Below are 18435 nucleotides of genomic sequence, written 5' to 3' on the forward strand. Positions count from 1 at the left end.
CTTGTTTAGCTGTGGGGGCGGAGAGCAGCTGCTGGGGCTATGGGGAGGGGTTTTCTTCCCCCAACCTCCCTATGATTAGGGCATCCCGTGCTTTTCATGGGAGTTCCTTGCTCCCCTCTCCTCCCAGCTGCTCCATCACCTGCCACTCTCTGAGCCTGTGGGGTGGGGGGGAGATGGGGGAGGGTGACAAACTCCTCTCCGCTCCCCATTGTAGGTGTTTTGGTGGGGGGCATGGAGGTGCTCTGCCTCGCAGTGGCCTTTTTCACTGTGTGCTCTTGCCTGAGTCACGCTGCAGAGGGGCCCACCCGCCCCCGGAGCACTGCGCTGGGGGGGGGGTGTCCTCGCCTGCCCCCTCGCTGTCCTCTAGTCACCTTCCTGAGTCGCTGCCGGTCCCTGGCCACACGCTCGCCTGGCAGGGCTGCTTCACCCTGCCTTGCTCTGCGTGACTTGGTGGCTCTGCTCCGGGGGAGGGGGCAGAAGTGCCCCCCATGCCCAGGGAAAGGCTCCCCCATCTCTTCACTTCTCTTGTCCGGCAGCGGAGCTGTGGGTATCGCAGGAGCTGGGGGCCGGTGGCACAGCCCTGCAGACTGGCTCCTGGCCCCCCTCCTCGCCTGCTCTGCGCGGTTTTCCTGCCTGTCTGAGCTGCAGGTGGCCCGGGCACCCACGCTCTCTTGGCACAGGGTGGGTTCCTGGTGGCTGCGATGGCAGCTGCCTTGGGCCGCGGTAACCTCTGTTGCGGGATCTGCACGGGCGGGAATGGGGGGCGTGAGGCTCTTCCCCCTTCTTCGCACAGAGCATGATACAGGGTTGGGGGGTGGGGGCTCCCTGAGAAGGCACTCTGTGGTCGCCCTCAGCGAGTGACACGCCACACCGGTGGTCTTGGCTGCAGAAAGGTCAGGGGTGCGTGTAGGGGGAGCTGGGAAAGGGTGACTAACGGCTCGTAGGTGACGGCTGCTGGGTGGGCAGAGCGTGAGAGCTGGCAGGGCTTCGGGGGAGCCCCGTTCAGCAAGGATCCTGTTGGCGGAGTGACTTTACCCCTGTGGGGTGGGAGGGACTGCATGGGCCTCCCACCCCAGCTGGGTCTGTATGGCCGGCCTCCCTTCTCATGCCACTGCAACGGCTCCCCAAGGTGGGGGCTCTGCGGTGACATACTCAGTGACGCCCCTCCAGCCTCCCTCTGTCTCTCTTTCCTCCCCTTCCTGGTCACCCGACTCCATGGAATCTGATCAGCGATGAGGGAGATTAATGTCTCTGGCCGCGCCCTCCCCCGGCGAGTGGTCCAAGGGTTCAGCAGATGCGTGTTTCCCTCTTTCCCCCGCCAAGTGCTGACTTCTTCCCCCATCCCCAGCTCAAACGCAGGAGGCCCCTCCACTTCCTGCAGCCTTGCTCATTGGGGTGGGAAATACATCACAAGGCAACATGGGGGGGGGGGAGGAGAGTGCCCCTCCTGAACTGCCGGACCTTGTTGAGGGTGCCCAGACACCAAGTGCTATGTGGGGCAGGCTGCAGTTTGATACATAGAGAGCTTGGATTTCCTCGGTCCTGCTCATGAGCCTTCAGGTTAACGAGGGCCAAGCTAGCAGGAGATTGGATAGAGCTGGGGCAAGGTGGTATATGTTTGTGCTGAGCCCCAGATGGAGGAAAATTCCTGAGTGTGAAATCCACAGTGGGTTTTCCCCCTGGGCTTGGCCTTCCTGGTTAAAGGTCCCGCTGGAGATCTCCAGCTGCTGGGGGAATTCCCCTTCTTCCCAGCATCCCCCTCCGGCTGGGGCAGTGAACGAGAAAGAGATGCTGTGAAATCCCAACTACCTCTCCAGGAGTCTTCTGATAGTTCAGTGGGTACTTCTTTGCAATCCTTCTGTGGCTGTTTCCCTCTCGACTAAGTCACTGTGCAGGTATTTGGCTCCAATGCAGCCCTGGGACCCAAAGATCTAACTCAGAAATGGCCACTGAATTGTCTGGGTGTCTGTTTCTGGTCCCCCAGAGTTGATACTCCCACCATGGGTGTTGGGCCCTGGCAGCTCACGTTGACATTGGGTGTGTTTGTAGGTGCTCAGCGTCTCTGGAAGACAGTCTAGTCCTGGGTGTCTTACGTGAGAGCCTCCATACCATGGGAGACCCAGATGTTTCCTTTCCCCTTTTAAAGATCTAACGTGTCATCTGCCTTTGTTTCACGGGTGTGTGAGATGGGCCCCCATGCCCAGAAACTGGGTTTATCCAGTGATTGAACAGGGCAAGTAGTCCGCTGAGGGACTGGCCCCAAGTCCTAGCCATGAAAGAAGTGTGCTTAGCCCCTTGGGCTGGAGGGATATAGCCCCTCTGATCCTTACTTAGTGCTTTGTAGTGGGAGGTCTGGACATGCCAGCCAAGTCATATTACAGCGCCTGGAAGGGCTGCTATCGCTCCAGATGGGGCGAGGAGCAGGGAAAATGGGGGTGACCCCTTAGCATTGGCTGTGACCTCCTTGGAAAGGAGGGAGTCAGGTGACTTTTCTTGGCATTGTCTCCGTCCCCTGCCACTGTCTCAGGTGCAGCGGGCTTGGCAGATGCTAGACTCGCCGGGGAAGAGAAGCCTCTTTCAGGCTATAGGGAAATGCAAATGCACAGCTGTGCAAATGAAAAGGGGTGCGTGTGTCACTGGGGTGGGGGTGGGCAGAAAGCGTCCACAGTAAGAGCCATGAAGAGTATGTCAGAGGGTGGATTCCAGCCCCCGCTGCTGGACCTTGTCCCGCTTGCCCCCCCACCCCCGCCCGGCTCTGGTTAATCTCCTCCTGTGCACTGCGGGGAGCGGCTGTGTGGGCAGGTTTATCACCAGGGTGGGGTGGCAACCCTCCCCTGTTTTTATTTTTGTAAAAGCTGCCTCCGTCAGTTGCTCCCCTGGCACCACGGGTCACGCAAGGATGAGATGTGGCAGGCGAGTCCTGAGGGTCCTGAGCTTTAACCCATCAGGGTTCCCTCCCACCCCCTGCACCCCTCTGCCCGGTGTCCTACTGGAGTTCCGGGGATCTGGGAGGACCTTGCAGCTAGAAACTCCTAAGGAGCAAGGGGGTCCCTCTTCTAAAAGGCCTGGCTTCTCAGTTGTAGCCCCGACGTGGCCCCTGCCTATCCAAGGCAGCTGCCCCCACCCTGCTGGGCTCTTGGCACGCTCCCCCTTTCCTGCTTCTGCTCAGTCAGCAGTCGTGGGAGCTCTCCGGGTGCTGATGCCCATGTCGCTCTGGGATGGCTGCAGGCTCCTTCCGGGTCCATTGCCCTGCTGCAGGGAACGCGGCCCTTCTGTATGTGGGCTGGGAGAAGACAGTGTGGGCATGGGGGGTGAGATCATGGTGGGGGAAGAGTGGGATACAGACTGGGGGTGTGTGGGGGGGGGAAGGGGGTGGTTAATGGCTTCTGGGCCAAGTACCTACCCCAGAAGCACAAATCCAGCTCCCTACCCCTAAATGATCAAAGCAACCTTTCAGATCCTACCCCCCGTCCATCGTCCCCCCCCCCAGTCCTGTGATCAGTCTACTCAGGGGAAGCCCATGGGTGCCCCCCTCTAGGACTCCTGTTCCTTCACTGAATCGGGGGGCCAGAGGGGCACAGCTGGGCAATGGAGAGAAGGCAGCGCCACTTGGCAAAGTCAAAGCAACCCCGAGCTGTCCTGTCCCGTTCTTCGCCCCCATATCTTGGAACCGGTTGCACCGGGGACCGTTCTGCTGCCCCTTTGCAGTGGGTCGGACTCTGCTGGTGCCCCCAACTCACCCAAAGCTGCTGCACCGCGATTGAGACTGTGACCCTAACTCCTCTCCTCTCCTCAGGTCAATGACTTCCTGTCAGGAAGGTCCCCCCTGACGCTAGCCCTGCGGGTCGGCGACCACATGATGTTCGTGCAGCTCCAGCTGGCGGCTCAGCAGAGCGGAGGGCAGCTCCAGCATCGGCACGTCATCGCCAGCCGGGGGGAGCCCGGGGCAGCGGCCGGCCCCACCCCCCAGTGCAGGACGCTTCACGGAGGGAGCAGCTCCAACTTCGCCCGCATCCCAGTGGTGCCCACCTGCCAGCAGAGCCCCGCCCCCAGCCCCGCCCCCTCGGCACAGGCCACGCCCATGTACTGTAACGCCGCCCACCCGGCCCCTGTCACAGCCGGGATGTTCCGGTCACACGGGGCCAGCACGCAAACAGTTAACAGCAGCGTCGTCTCCTCCTGCTCAGAGGTGAGTCTGGCTTTAAAAAATAAGTCAGGTGGGGAGAGAAAAGGAGGGAGCTGGGCCTCCAGACTCCTGGGTTCTAGTCCTGGGTCTGGAAGGTGTCTTTTCTTTAGTGGTTAGAACAAGAACCTGTCTATTTCCACTCCTGCCACTGACCGGTCACAGCCCAACTCTGTGCTTCAGTTTCCCCATCTATAAAACGAGGGTGTTGTGAGGCCTTGTTACATTTTTCCAAATGCTGTGAGATCCTGAGGCAAATGGTGCCAGAAAAAGGCATAGTATTCTCTTTTTATTGCAAAGCGTAAGGCAAAGGTCTCCTGCTTTAGATTTTGGTAGGGGGTGTCGGGGGAGAGCGTTTCCCTGTGTGAGAGACGCTCTCCAGTCTGGTCTGTGTACTGCCTCTTGTGCTTTGACTGCAAAATGCTTATAATCCAAGGAAAACCCCAGCCTGCCATGGGAGGAAATATCCAGCAGCCCTCAGGTCTCAAAGTAGGATCACTGCTTATCAGACTCATCATAATCCTTGGCTGGCATCTTTCATTGCCAAGCACTTCCCAAAGGCAGGCAGCCACATTATCCCCATTTCACAGGTGGGTAAACTGAGGCACAGATAAGGGAAAGCAACTTACTCAAGGTTTTGCAGCAGAGCCGGGAGTAGATCCCAGGTCTTCTCGTGCCCTAACCACTAGACCATGCTCCCTTCCAAGTGAGTGGGTTTCTTGGCCCAAATGGGTTCATGGGTCTTGGAGGCTCAAGACCCAAACGTAAGGCAGATGTTAGCAATGAAGATGCCCTCTAAATCCTTTTTCTTCACTGTGAATGGTTTTGAACGGGGCTTGGCCAATGGCAGGTTTGAAACCTGGCTGATTTCTGGTATTGCTTTTGGAAGTGCCCTGTGACTGCATGGCCTAGTTGATATAGCATTGGACTGGCATGCAGAAGATCTGGGTTCTGTTCCTGGCTCTGCCACTGCTGGGTGAGCAAGTTGCTTCAGTGCCCTGTACCTCAGTTTCCCCATCTGTAAAATGGGGATAATGACGCTGCCCTCCTTTGTAAAGTGCTTTGAGATCTGTGGGTGACAAGCACTAGTTAAGATCGAGGGACAATGATGATTATGGGATCGCCCTGCGTGGGTGTGGGTACTGCCTTGTCCCAAAGGGTTGAGGGAAACCTCACGCCTTATGCTGGCCAAGGAAATAAGATTGCAACTTTGGAGTTTGGATGTGGGACTTTTTCCCCCAGCCACCCATCAACCTAGGGTCTGCCCCTGTGGCTGCAGGTTAGTGGGAGCCTTCAGGTCCATTAGTGTCTGTTTGCTTCTAATGGCTAATAAGCGTCTTTCTTTCCTGCCACTTGCCAGGTGGACTGTAGCACCCGGAGTAACAATTCTGCCAGCAGCAACCCAGCCCCAACAAGCCGATCCCGCAAGCCTGGCGCAGTCATAGAGAGCTTCGTTAACCACGCTCCTGGGGTCTTCTCAGGGACCTTCTCCGGTACGTTGAGAGCCCAGGGGACTGTGGGCTCGATTCTCCTCTCACCAGTTCCGGTGCGATGCCATCGGCAAGCACCGGTGTGTGTGGCTGGGGAATTGGAGACTGTCTTTTTTTCACGCTGCTTGTGCAGAACAATGGGGAGGGGAGAACCAGGGCTGGACCAAGGCCCAGGTTGGTTGGCGTGGTAATCAGAAGCTGTTGCCAAGTGAGGGCAACTTTTGGTGGCTAATGAGAGCTGAGTTTGATGCGTCTCTTCCTACCTCAGCATTCTGCCTGGGATGGGGGCTCGTGCCAGCTTTGGCTGCCAGCCTTCCTGGGAGATTCAGTGCATTGACCCCCTCGACCCAGGGCCCTGCACTGTGACCTGCCCCAGAACACAAAGATGCTTATGGGGAGCCACTGAGGGGTGGGACAGAGTGTGCCAAGGATAGGGCTCAGCTACTGCCCCCCAAGCATCCCCTACAGGCAGCCTGGCATGACGCATCCCCCCTGACCCTTTTCCTCCCCCTCCCCCTGATTCTTCTCCCCTGCAGGCACTTTGCACCCCAACTGCCAGGACAGCAGCGGGCGGCCCCGGCGTGATATCGGCACCATCCTTCAGATCCTCAATGACCTCCTGAGCGCCACGCGGCACTACCAGGGCATGCCTCAGTCCCTGACGCAGCTGCGGTGCCAGACGCAGTGCGCCCCCTCCTCGCCCCCGCCCTCCCCGGACTCCGCCAGCAAAACTACCTCAGAGAAACTGACGTCCGCGACCGCCATGGCCTCGCAGCCCCTGCACTCCGTGGTCCAGTGCCAGAGCCAAATCAGGATGTGCAAGCCCAGTGGTGAGTCCCGCCCCGTGACCCCCCCCCCATGTGGCCCTGTGGCTGTTTGCTTGTCCCTGTTGGCTGAGCTATGGCTTTGCCGCTCGCCGCAGGCCTCATTGTTAGGGAAGCTGTGACATGTCCATGGCAACTGGGCTGGACCAGGCCCACCACGGGCCCAAGACAGGTGTGATGCTGAGAGTGCTGGCTGGGTCCTGGCACCCCATTGATTTCAGTGGTGTGTGGACAGAGGCGCAGCTGAGTGAAAGTTAAAGGCCATCAGAGGCAGGAGGATGGTTCTGCTGATCATCTTAGTGCGGCGCTCAGAAGGAGGAGTGGGGGGGGCTTTTGCATTTCTTTCTCCCCAGGCCTAGGTTCTTGATGGGTTGCAGGGCCCCTGCTGACGACAGAGGAAGTGTGGGTGATGGGGTGGGAAGGAAGGAGGCTGGGTCCCTAGCTGGGATTTGCTTGCTCCGATTCACTTCCTCTGTGTATCCGGTTCCGTCTGCCTCTTTGTTCTGTAACTGTCCTGATGGGGCTTCCAGCCAACTGGCGGGGAAGGGGGAGCAGCGAAGGGGGAGGGTGAAAAGCCGAGTGTTCCCAAGCACCACGATTTGCCCTTCGCCGAAAGAAGGCCGAGAGATTGAGCCTGGTTCTGGGTGAAACCCCAGCACTTCTAGCCAAGGGTTAACTCCCCTGGTAGAGCTGCCTGTGCTCAGACTCCACCCTCTGCTGCAGAGTAAAGAGCCTGTTTGTTTGCTTATTTATTTATTTTAATGACTGGCCCTTTGCCATCTTGTTCCAAAAGCCTCTTCGCATAGGACCCCCCCCAGTGTCTGTAAAGACTGCAGAAGGCTTAACAGCAGAATAATTAAACCAATGGAGGCTGTTGATTGACTTGGGGGGAGGGGGGTGTGATAGGGCGCTCTGTTTACACCTTGTGCTAGGCACAATAGCCCACATGCCCAAAGGTGTTTAGGGTCCTAATTCCTTGATTTCAATGGAAGCTAGGGGCCAAAATACCAGTGAGGGTCTGGCCCTATAGAAATGGAAGGTCCCTGCCCTGACGATCTTACAATGCTATTATCTTTAGGTCCTCTGCTTGTGATTTGCCTGTTAAAATGTACTGTCATGCCTATGCTTTCTTGGCTACATACTGATTTGGAGTGATGCAGAATCGCCCCATTGGAGGGACCCAGTATCAATGGTCTCACCCTCCAGTGGGCAAGCTGGGGGCTATGCATTTAATGTGCAAGTTTCTCTCCTCTTTTAAAAAAAAAAAAAAAAAAAAAAAAGAAGAAAAGAAAAAAAAAATCTCTTTGCCCCCAATTTGCATCTCATCCATGCAGTTAAGGCGTGCAAGGCGCTCAGTGATTCCCTGAGGAATTTGCAAACCTATTACCTGTTTCTTATCTGTGTGTTTACCTTTCCCCTTCAACCCTAGTAGGGGGTGTGTGTGCCCCAGTGAGTTAATGTAGAAAACCACAGGGCTTGTGTTAACCCATTCAATGGGCAGGGGCTATAGTTGGCTGATTACTCAAATGGGGTTCTAAAAGCTGCCAAATAATGTCACTGAAAGAAGAGACTGTCAATTTTGCTTCCTGTTTGGTGAATTGGACTCAGGGGGATGGGGAAACTAGTCCTGGCATTGAAAATAAAATAAAATTTTAAAACCTAAGACTTAAAATGAAGAGCCAAGATTGTCACTGGTGAATTTTGGGACTCCAACATGGTCTGATCTTCAAAAAGTACCCTTTGCAAATCAGGCCCTCTGTTATACTACCTAGCACTTTAATCCGTAGATCTCAGAGTGCCTTACAAAGGATGTCGGTTTTATGATCTCCCCCCTACCCTTCAGAGATGGGGAAACTGAGGCCCAGAGTCTTGCCCAAGGTTACCCAGCAGGGCCATGGCAGAGCTGGGAATAGAATCCAGGTCTCCTGAGTCCCACTGTTGTGCCCTAGCCACTAGGTGTCCCCTGTCAGAAGGCGGGGGACACCCCAAAAATCTCTAGTTACTTGTGAGAATCTTGGCTAAGGATTGTGGAAGCTCTTCAAGGGCAGGGGCTGCAAACACCTGTGTGTGTGTACAGCACCCATTAAGGGGGGAGGGGTCCTAAGTCTGATCAGGTTAGCTGGGATATAAATAAGTTGGTGTTCATAGGTGTGACCTTGAGGCTTGGTGGCATGGTTCTGAAGGAACACGTGCGTGTCCCATTGTAGGTCTCCAATACTGGTTGGCACAGTTGGTGACATTGAGGACTGTTCCGTATACAGGGGGCACTTAATGCCTTTGGGAAACTTTTGCCCCACTTACTCAGATGTTTAAAATGGGGGAACCAAGCGCTGGTCCCGATTGTGGCCGCTGGCTGAACTCTTCTCAGAATTATCTGGCCGTTTTTTTTATGTTCTATATGTTCGTTGAACCGTGTTCTGTGCCGGCATTGTGACTCCATTCGGATTGGTGGCATTACCAATGGGTAACTTGGCCTGGGGTGTGCATGCGTGGGTTTTGGAGGACTCGTGGAATGGGGGTGACTCTGCGCCCACCCCACCCCCCCCAGCAATTCCTGGTGCAGAAAGATTTTTATCCCTTCCTCTGATCTCATTCAGCAGGCCACCATCTCCTCCCACTTCCTTCTTTCCCTCCAATCTCTCCTGTCTGTCCCCTGCTGCTCTCGCCTCTGTTCCGGCTACAATGCAGCCACACACGCACACCCCCTTCTCCACTTGCCGTCTAAATCCAGGGCGAGACAAAGGGCCCCATTCAGAGCCAGGGAGGCTGGTTGGGGAGGGGTGGGGAAGAAAGCACTTGGCCTCTGGTTTGGCATTTTTGGCCTGGCCCTGAGGAAGCTGTAGGCTGGGGACATGCTGCAGAAATAGAAGTCGGGGGGAGGGTTTGTGTGTGGGGTCAACAGAAAACAATCCTGCTTTTTCTTCCTGGCAGACTTGAAAATATACTTCCCACCCCTCGCCCTGGGCCCTTTCCCAGCTGGGGGCAGAGCCCTCTGTCTGGGTGCCAAGCTTTGGGGTGCTTCTAGGTGGACTCCAGCCAGACATCTGCCTGGATAGGACTTTGCATCTGCCCTCGATTACGCAGGATCCTAGAAGTCAGACGTGTGCCCCCAGCCCCAATCCAGTTTGCCACCTCTGCAGAAGTTCATGAGCCTTGCAGCTGTCGCAGACAAGCCATTGGCATAGTCTGTCCAGGCACCTGCGTGGAGGCAGTGGGGTCTAGTGATCAGAGCACAGGGTTGGGAGTCAGGACTCTTGAGTTCTATCCCCAGCTCCGGGAGTGGAATAGGATCCAGTGGTTAGAGCAGGAGACTGGGAGTCAGGACTCCTGGGTTCCATTCCCAGCTTCGCTGATGGCTCACAATGGCCAAGAGGCTCGCCCTCTCTGTGCCTCGGTTTCCCCCCAGTGTGGGACCGTTTCCTGACATCACACACGGGTGGGGGTTGGGTGGCTCCTGCAGCCAAACCCATGCGCTGCCAGCCAAGGGCTTTGAGGTCCCTCCAAGGGCAGAGCGTCGGTAAGAGGCTGTGTATGCGGCTGGTAAGGCAGGGCCCTGTCTCTACCCCGCCCACCCGTTCCCATGGCAGGGCTCGGCTGGGGTATGCGTGTAGGAGGCCTCCACTTATCTGCAGGGAGCAGCTCTTTATTCACCTTGAGCTTTGGGCCCTGTGCCGCCCCCTCCCATCCCCAGAAAGTTAATTTCTTTCCTTCCCGCCCCCTCCTTGTTCTTCCTTTCATGACGCCGGAGCCGCCGAACAGGGCTTAGCAGGATTCTTGCGCCCGGGGACGTCACCAGCATGTGAGACGGGCAGCTGCCCTCCCTCATAGGGAAGCGTCTCTTGGCAGGGGAGAGAGAAATGAGACGTGGCAACCAACCAGCTTCCAAGCTGCCCAGATGCTGGCGGCTGCTTGTCCTGGGGCCGGGGCAGGATTCGGGGTCTCTCTCTGCTTGTGGGGACCTGAAAGGTGCGGGGGGGGTGTCGTCCTCAGATGAGCTCCCTCCATCTCTCTCCATTCTCCTTTCCTTTCCCCTCCATCCTGCCTTCCCAAGCTCACTGCTGCAGGCTGCCTAGCAAACCCCAGCCTCTGGCTTCAGCCCTTCCTACGTTCTCCTTTTCCGCCATCCCCAGGGAGGCCTCTCTGGGTGAGCTCCCCTCCTCCACTCGGAGCAATGCTGCTTCCTCCCCCCCGCAGCCCCTCTCAAAGTCCTTTCAAGCCCCCCTTGCTGGGATCGACCCCCCAGAGCAGCCTGGGGGCGGGGGGGAAGCTGCATTCCATCCACCCCAGCTTCCCCGCTCTGTTTGTTCACTTGGCTCCGGCGCAGGGAGGTGGGCGCTGCAGAAAAGAAACTGAGGGGGAGGGAGAGAGAGAGAAGAAGAAGAAAAAGAAGGGGGTAAGGCAGTGGGGGGGAGAGGCAACAACAAAGGCCCTGCTCCAGGGGCTGGAGATGTGCTGAGCCCTGCAGGAAGCCGACTCCAGCTGCCCCCCCACCCCCACCCCGTTCCTAGGGTTTGGGAGGGGTCATGGGCCTTTCACTGATTGGTTTTGAAATAACATTGCACACCTTGCTTCCAGCCTCTTCCCGTGCCCCCCGATTGGTGCTGCTTAAACTCTGCGTGTGATTGTGGGGGGCGGGAACCCAACTCGTCCACCCACCCCATTTAATTCACCCTCCATCGGTACCCAAGGGTGGAGGAAGCTTTTGTAAAGCTATTGACTCTGGGACCCCCTTTAAGCCCACGCACACACATTGCAAAGCCCCATGAATGGTTAGAGTAGGAAATGGCTGGTTCTCCGCTGGAGATGATCTGTGTTGGGGGGACAGCGGGGGGGCTGTGGGAACAGCCCTCTCTCCTCTTCCCAGTAGGGGTTTGAAACTGGGGCAGGAGGGGGTGCTGGGTGGAAGGGAGGGGCTCGGCGGATAGGGTGTGTCTGAGACGCACTCGCTCAGGCGTGGAAGGTAGCGTCTCTCCTCCCGCTCCCCCCCCAGCAGTCGCTCCCCTTTGTACACCTGCACTGCTCGAAGCAGGAAGGGAGCCGGGACTCCTGGCCGCCCCGAGGTTCCTTCTCTGCAACGATTTGCTTAGAGAAAAGAACTGAAACTGGAAGTCACTCGCGTTTCTGAAGCCCAGGCGGGGGCCGCGTAGTGGTGTGCCGTGCAAATGTGATTCTTCGCGTCGTCGTCCCCCCCCCCCACGCCCACTGGGTCTTTGCCTCTCAGCCAATGCAAACAAGAGCTCGCTGGGGCCCGAACGTCGCGTGCAAGCGCTCCCAGAGAGCCTGAGCGAGGCCTGGTGGGATGGGAACTAGGCCACGGCAGCCATCTTGAAACATGGCTGCTGCTGGAGGACTCGGGGCTGCCCAGTCTCTTGTTTTCTCTCCCCCGCCCCCCCTTCCCCAGCTGCTTTTGCACTGTCCTTGCTGGTGAAAAGATACAGTAGGGTGGGTTCTTTCTCACTTGGGGCCCATGGCGCCTGCGTGCTGCACGGCCACCCAGCCATCTTGCGGCTGCTTTGCACGTCACGTGGCTGGGAGCACGGCCGGGTCCCATTCTGCGTGCTCGGCCCTCAACCGGCCCAACCCCGGTGGCTCCTCTCGGCACCACCTTGCCCAGGAAGCGGGACAGAGCCGGGGCTCGCCAGCAGGGAGGGCTAAGGAGCGGGGTGGCGGACATTAAGGGGGCCCCTCGGGGTTGGCTGGGTTTTCTGTGTCTCAGAGGTGGCAGTCCTACTTTGAGGCTGAGCTGGTTTCGAAGGACCTGTCCACGCTATAGAAATCCTGGCATCTGTGTGGGTCTGCATGCAACTGAGGGACAGTGGTCCCATCTACGCCACAAGGTGAAACAGTGTTTGACCAGCAAAAAAAAAGGGGGGAGGGATGGGGCAGATTTAACATGTAGTCACCCATTTGTCCTGCTCCCGATGTAGCAACTTCTTCCAGGATGGACAAGGGCTATATAGGGTTTTATAGGGCTATATGGACTTTATAGCCCAGTCTGAAATGGGCTATAAAGCCTGGTAGCTGCATCATGGCCTAGGACCCTTTTAACTGGGCTTCTCCAGAGCCTGCTCAGCCCCAGTGCAGGATCTGGCACAGGTTCTGGCATGGGTGTGAAACTCTAGCGTGTGAGAGAGGGGAGACAGATGCTCCACCTCCTCCACCCTGGGGGTTTAATAACAAGGTTCATAGACACCCTCACCCTGCAAATCCCTTCTGCCCTGTGTTAGAACCTGGCTCAGACATGTTTGCAGCTGGCATATCTGTGGGTAGGGGCTGGAGGGGGTGGGGGCAGCTCTCCATTTCTCTCTGAGCAATCACCCCAGCCCCGGTGACCCCTAGCCACGTACTCGGCTGTCCCGAGCTCCTGGGAACAGTAGCGTTGCTGTGTGAGGACGGATCTGGCCCAGACTGTCTCTTTGCATTGCTGGCTGCAGGGGAAGTCGCTCAGAGAGCTCTCACGGAGGGAAGGGGCGAGGGGGGGAGGGCAGGCACACAAACCAACACTGTTGCTTGTGTTTAGCCGGCTATCCACAGCGCCCCGCTGGCTCGCACGCCAGACAAACAGGGCTAGTATCTCTGCAGGGATTTTTTTCCTCCCTTTCCCCCTAGAGGGGATCCTAAATATTTAAGGCTTGTGCATGCCGAGCATGCCTTTCCGCCCACTAATGCAGCCATGGACGGCAAGGGGGCCTGAGGCATCAGTAGCATTTGGAGAGGGTCTCTGCGGGGGGGCGCTGAGGGGATCTCTGGTGGGAGGGCTCTGGCAAGAGCTGTGGGCAGGGGGCAGTTTAGCTGTAGCTACAGGGGAGAGGGTTTGGTGTAGCTGTAGCTGAGGGGAACTGATTTCAGGGCCCCCTTCCCCATCTGCCACGGGGCTCTCTTGCATAGCTATCTCCCTGTGCACCGCTGGTTCTTAGCCGAGCCGCTATCAGGACCCTGCAACAGAAAACAGCTGGGGGGGCCAAGTGGGATGGATCACACCTGGGGACCTCCCTCCCCAGAAACCTGAGCAGGTGTGTGCTTTGGATCTGGGGTTTGGGATGGATGACTTGCGATTGGACATGCCATGGGTCCGGGAGAGCCTCGTTGTGTCTGGGTAATGCCTAACACCACGGGACTGGGGCCTCTGGCCCTCCCCCAATACAGATAAGGAATATTAACTCTCTGGAGCCTCTAGGTTCTCGCCAGGCCCCGACAATCCAGTCTTGGAGCCCCTCACCAGTATGTCCAGCCTTCTCCTCCTAGCCACATCCCTCCCCCTAGAGCTGGAAGAGTGCTACCCCTGCTTCACAGATTGGGGGGAAACCAAGGCACAGAGACCGGGGAGAACTGATTCCCCTCCTTGTAATGGGGGAAACAGGGAACCCATATTTTCTGTGCCTCGGTTCTGTACGGCCCGTTTTCCTGCCCCCATGCGCACACACAATGACCGTCCTTGTCTGCTCGCAGCCCGTGTGGTTCGGGGCCTCGTCGGTTCTCGTTCCCTCTCTGCCAGGCTGCAGAACCGATCTGCTGTAATCCCATCTCTGTCTCTCGCCACCCCACCTGGTGCCACATGCTCCCTCCCCTCCCCCGGCGCTGGGGGGAGAGAGAGCCGCTTTCACGGCCAAGTTTATTATTGAGTGGGATCCTCTTTTCCTCTTTCTCCGGCACTGAAGCCCATATCTATAAATGTGCAATTGTTCATCCTCCCACTCGCTGCTAAAGCAAGCGGGGCGCTCGCTCTCTGGCGCGCCCTCTCCCCGGCGCTCAGCGCTTGCGCTCCTGACGGAGAGGAGTGGGTGGGAAGCAGCCAGTGGCTTCTGTCCCACTCAGTAAGGGGGAGCCCCCCACATTAAAATGCCCAGCAAACCTACCTCTGCCCCGGCACAATCTCTCCCTTTGCAGGAAGAGCACCTGAGCAGCGTCCCTGCCCACTCCTTCCAACCCCTTCCTCCCCGGAAGCAGAGCTGCTCCATGCTCTCTGTGGCTTCCATACCACCCTTTTCGGGCTCTTCCACTGTGGGGCCTTCTCCGGTGTGGGTGGCACTGGCCGTAGCGCCCCCCACCCCACCCCGGAAGCTGTTTTGAGGTGGGATCCAGCCTGGGGGAAGGAGGGGGTCTTAATAGCCCCCTCCCCGCTCTGCTGAGGCCAGGCTGTGGATCCAGGCTCTTCCCCACTGCTGTGCGGTCTCCTGTCGGTCCGCCTCTTGGAGGCCCGGGATAGTGGCATTTTGGGGGGCTGAAGCAGAGATGGGGGGGGGGAGGCTGGTACAGCCAGAACTAGGGATCAAACTGGGTGCTCTTTGCGTGGGTCACCGGGAAGAGAGGGAATGCTGGGAGCTGGAAGGGCCTGTACAAAATGGTTCTCCTTTCCTAGCTGCCCGTCGTCGTCGTCCCCCGTCCCCCCCCCCGTCCTCCTAGACACACCATGCTCTATTTATCCTTGGGTATAGGAAGGAAGAAGGTGTGTGTATGGGAGGGGGTATGTTTCCTCTCCCAACCCCCTGCTGTTTCCATGGCGATAAAACAAACATGACACTGCTTGTGAATTGGGGAGATTTGTGTTGATTTTGGGACATGTCTGGGAATGAAGCTTTCTGGCCTGTACTCCGGGAGGGGTAAATAATTCTTTGGGGGGGGTAGGGACTGAAAGGAGTGGGGGAGCTCAGAGGAACTCAGTTAGGAGTGGGGCAGCTAGCGAGCATTCGGCGCTGGGGCAGGATCACTCCTGATGGCCAGACAGGGGAGTCCTCGGTGCATGGCCTCCGACCGCATGGCAGTTCAGCCGGAGTTTCTGATCACAGCTGCTGCCCTAAGCCGTCTCAGTTCCTGGTCCAGCTTCTCCCTCTCCTTTGGGATCCTGCTGGTAGGAAAGGTGCTAGAATTTGAACTTTTCTTAGACTGCCAGAGGTGGTGGGATCCAGGGAGTAGAACAGGGGGACTGGGAGCCAGGATTCCTGGGTTCTATTCCCAGCTCTGGGAGAGGAATGGCGTCTAGTGGTTGTAGCAAGGAGCTGGGACTCAGGACTCCTCGGTTCTAGTCCCAGTTCTGCCACTGACCTGCCAGATGACCTTGTAACACTTTTTAAAAGGCCTATTGGATCAAAAAAGGCAACATTGTTCCCTCTAGCATGTCTCTTTAGTGCTCTCCCAGGTCTAGTATTTAAATTGTTCCTGCTCCTTGCCTCAGTTTCCCCATCTGTGGATAAGGGGATAATTCTCGCCTACTGGTTCACGCAGTGCTTGTAGATCCTTTGTTGAATGGTGCTCTCGAACTGGGATGCTTGATTGTCATGAGGGGTTTTTCACTCCCACCTCTGCCATTTGGGCAATTCTCCTCGGCAGGTATTTTCAAAGGGGCGGAAGGGCGGTAGTTACATAAGAGCGGTCACGCTGGGTCAGACCAAAGGTCAGTCTAGCCCAGTGTCCTGTCTTCTGACAGTGGCCAATGCCAGCTGCCCCAGAGGGAATGAACAGAACAGGGAATAATCAAGTGATCCATCCCCTGTCGCCCATTCCCAGCTTCTGACACACAGAGGCTAGGGACACCATCCCTGTCCACCCTGGCTAATAGCCATTGATGGACCTGTCCTCCATGAACTTATCTAGCTCCTTTTTGAAACCTATTAGTGTTCGCCATCACAACATCCTCTGGCAAGGAGTTCCACAGGGTGACTGCGTTGTGTGAAGAAACACTTCCTTTTGTTTGTTTGTTTGTTTTTTAGAATCTGCTGCCTGTTAATTTCATTTGGTGATCCCTAGCTCTCGTGTTATGAGGAGTAAATAATGTTTCTTTATGCACTTTCTTCACACCAGTCATGATTTTATAGATCTCTATCCTATCCCCCCCCCCCCCAGTCGTCTCTTTTCCAAGCTGAAAAGTTCCAGTCTCATTAATCTCTCCTCATACAGAAGCTGTTCCAGACCCCTATTCATTGAATCCATCCCCTTTATGCATTTGAGGAGCTGATGCATGCATAAATCCCACTGAAACTGGGGTGGGTACTTCTGCATCTGCCTTCCTCATCTGTAAAATGGGGATAATAATCTATTGAGCTAGCAAGGGAGATCCCCCGCCCTGATGGCTTTGCAATGTGCTGTACAGCGCTGATCATGGTGGGAGCCCCTGGGAGCTGCGGTAACATAAGCAAGACTCCAAATGTGAACCCATAAAACTAACACATGCCCCCGATTGCTCTTTGGTTGCAGGTGACCGTCTGCGGCAGACCGAGAACCGCGCCACCCGCTGCAAGGTGGAGCGCCTTCAGCTGCTGATGCAGCAGAAGAGGCTGCGTCGGAAGGCACGGCGGGACGCCCGGGCCCCATACCACTGGCTGCCAAATCGCAAGTCCAGCCGGACCAACAGCAACAGCAGCGTGTCTAGCGAAGGCAGCCTGGACCTAGACTTCGAGGATTCAGTGTGGAAGCCTGAAGTCAAGGCAGACCTGAAATCAGAATTTGTTGTAGCATAGACACACACCCCCGCCCCGCCCCACCCCAGGCTGATATGAACGAACAGGGCCTGTGGTGGGACAGACCCCGCCGGGGAGAGCCAGGACTCTCGTCTCTTCAGTCCCATCGCTCGGATCTCCTCTGTATTCGCCGGATGCCTGGAGCAGACCTGGGTGACGTCTGTCGGAAAAGCGTGGAGGGGTTGCCCCACTTTTGATTTTTGTTCCTGGTTTATTTTTCAGAGGGAAGGGGATGGGATGAGGGTGGGGAAGGGAGCTCTCCCAGACGTATGATGCGGGGAGATGAAGCGCTGGAGTTTCAAGCTGGCGAACTGGATTTTGTTTTGTTCCCGTTTTGAATAATAAGTGGACTCTAACATGCCTGCCTTACACCGCCGCCGAACCAATAAAGCCAACGCACGAGAAACTGAACGGAGTCCGTCTGAAGAATCAACAGGCTCCAGACTTCCTACGTTTTCGCAGAGCGGAGTGCTTGCTCGTCGGATGGGAGAGGGGAACTGTGGTTTATCAAAGCTGCTCATTTCGCTGTGAAAGACCCAAGCATGCACAGTACAAGCAAGCGCTCCCTGTAGGCTCGGAGCCTGGCGCTCGCTATATATATATATTTGGGGGGGGGGGGGGCGTGGAGAGGGCAGCTGTGCATGCTTGGGCCACATGGGATCCCAGAATTTGGGGGCTGTTTATTTTTCCTTCCCTCTTTATATGTAGCATTGCTCAGCTGTTGTTGGTTGTTTGTTTTTTTTTTTTTGTAATTTTAATTTAATTTTTTTTAAACCAATCCAACCCTGTCCCAACTCCACACAGTTAGGTTGCAGAACCCACATGCACTTTACAGGTCTCAGTTGTGAAGTAGTGCCGGGGCAGCTCTCCCCCGTCCCCCACCAGTAACAGCTTTGTGCTGGCTTTGGAGATCTCTGTTACGGACCCTCAGAGGAAATGCTGGGGGCATCCTCCCAGTTTGTTTATTCTCAACCCCCACCCCCTGCTTTGCATTGTAAATTACAATGCAATAGCTCTATCCTTTTTTCTTTTTTTTTTTAAAAATTATTTGGTTGTTTGGGTTTTTTTGGTGTGTGTGTGTGTGGGTGTGTGTGTGTGTACTTACTTCTGACTCGTTGCAGCAGCAAAGGTGGCTTGCTTTATTTTCTATGGAAGAGGGAGGGTAAAATAAATAGATTTCCCCTCTGCTGTAGAGACCAACTTTTTAATTTCAGAAGGTTTTTTTTCCACCCAGCTGTTGGTTGTGTGTTTTTTTAACTTAAAAAAGGAAAATTAAGAAAAAAAAATAAAATAAAATCCAGTACTTGGTAATGGCTGTTTGCAGGCCTTGGGGCTAATATTTATAGACATTAATAACTTGACTGAGCCAGTACTGACCTAGTGTTGCCTAGACTGTAGAAATCCTTTTTCCTGTCCATTTGTTTTTTTCTTCCTTCCCCGTCAGGAGATCTGTGCAAATAGAAAACCCCACGTGATGTGTTTTT

At 56.1% G+C, this 18435-nt stretch overlaps 1 protein-coding gene across 3 annotated transcripts in view; it reads left to right on the forward strand.

The window, feature by feature from the left end:
* Positions 1 to 16972, forward strand: part of MIDN (midnolin) — a 30544-nt gene extending 13572 nt beyond the window's left edge. For all 3 annotated transcript variants that reach the window (XM_077841973.1, XM_077841975.1, XM_077841974.1), the window contains exons 5-8: positions 3797 to 4189; positions 5544 to 5676; positions 6210 to 6503; positions 16689 to 16972. In XM_077841973.1, coding sequence (XP_077698099.1) covers positions 3797 to 4189; positions 5544 to 5676; positions 6210 to 6503; positions 16689 to 16951 — 1083 coding nt within the window. In that variant the 3' untranslated portion in view covers positions 16952 to 16972. The remainder of the gene's footprint in view (positions 1 to 3796; positions 4190 to 5543; positions 5677 to 6209; positions 6504 to 16688) is intronic.
* The last annotated feature ends 1463 nt before the right edge of the window (positions 16973 to 18435 follow it).

Source organism: Eretmochelys imbricata, chromosome 25 (genome assembly GCF_965152235.1).
Source record: "Eretmochelys imbricata isolate rEreImb1 chromosome 25, rEreImb1.hap1, whole genome shotgun sequence".
Lineage (NCBI taxonomy): Eukaryota > Metazoa > Chordata > Testudines > Cheloniidae > Eretmochelys > Eretmochelys imbricata.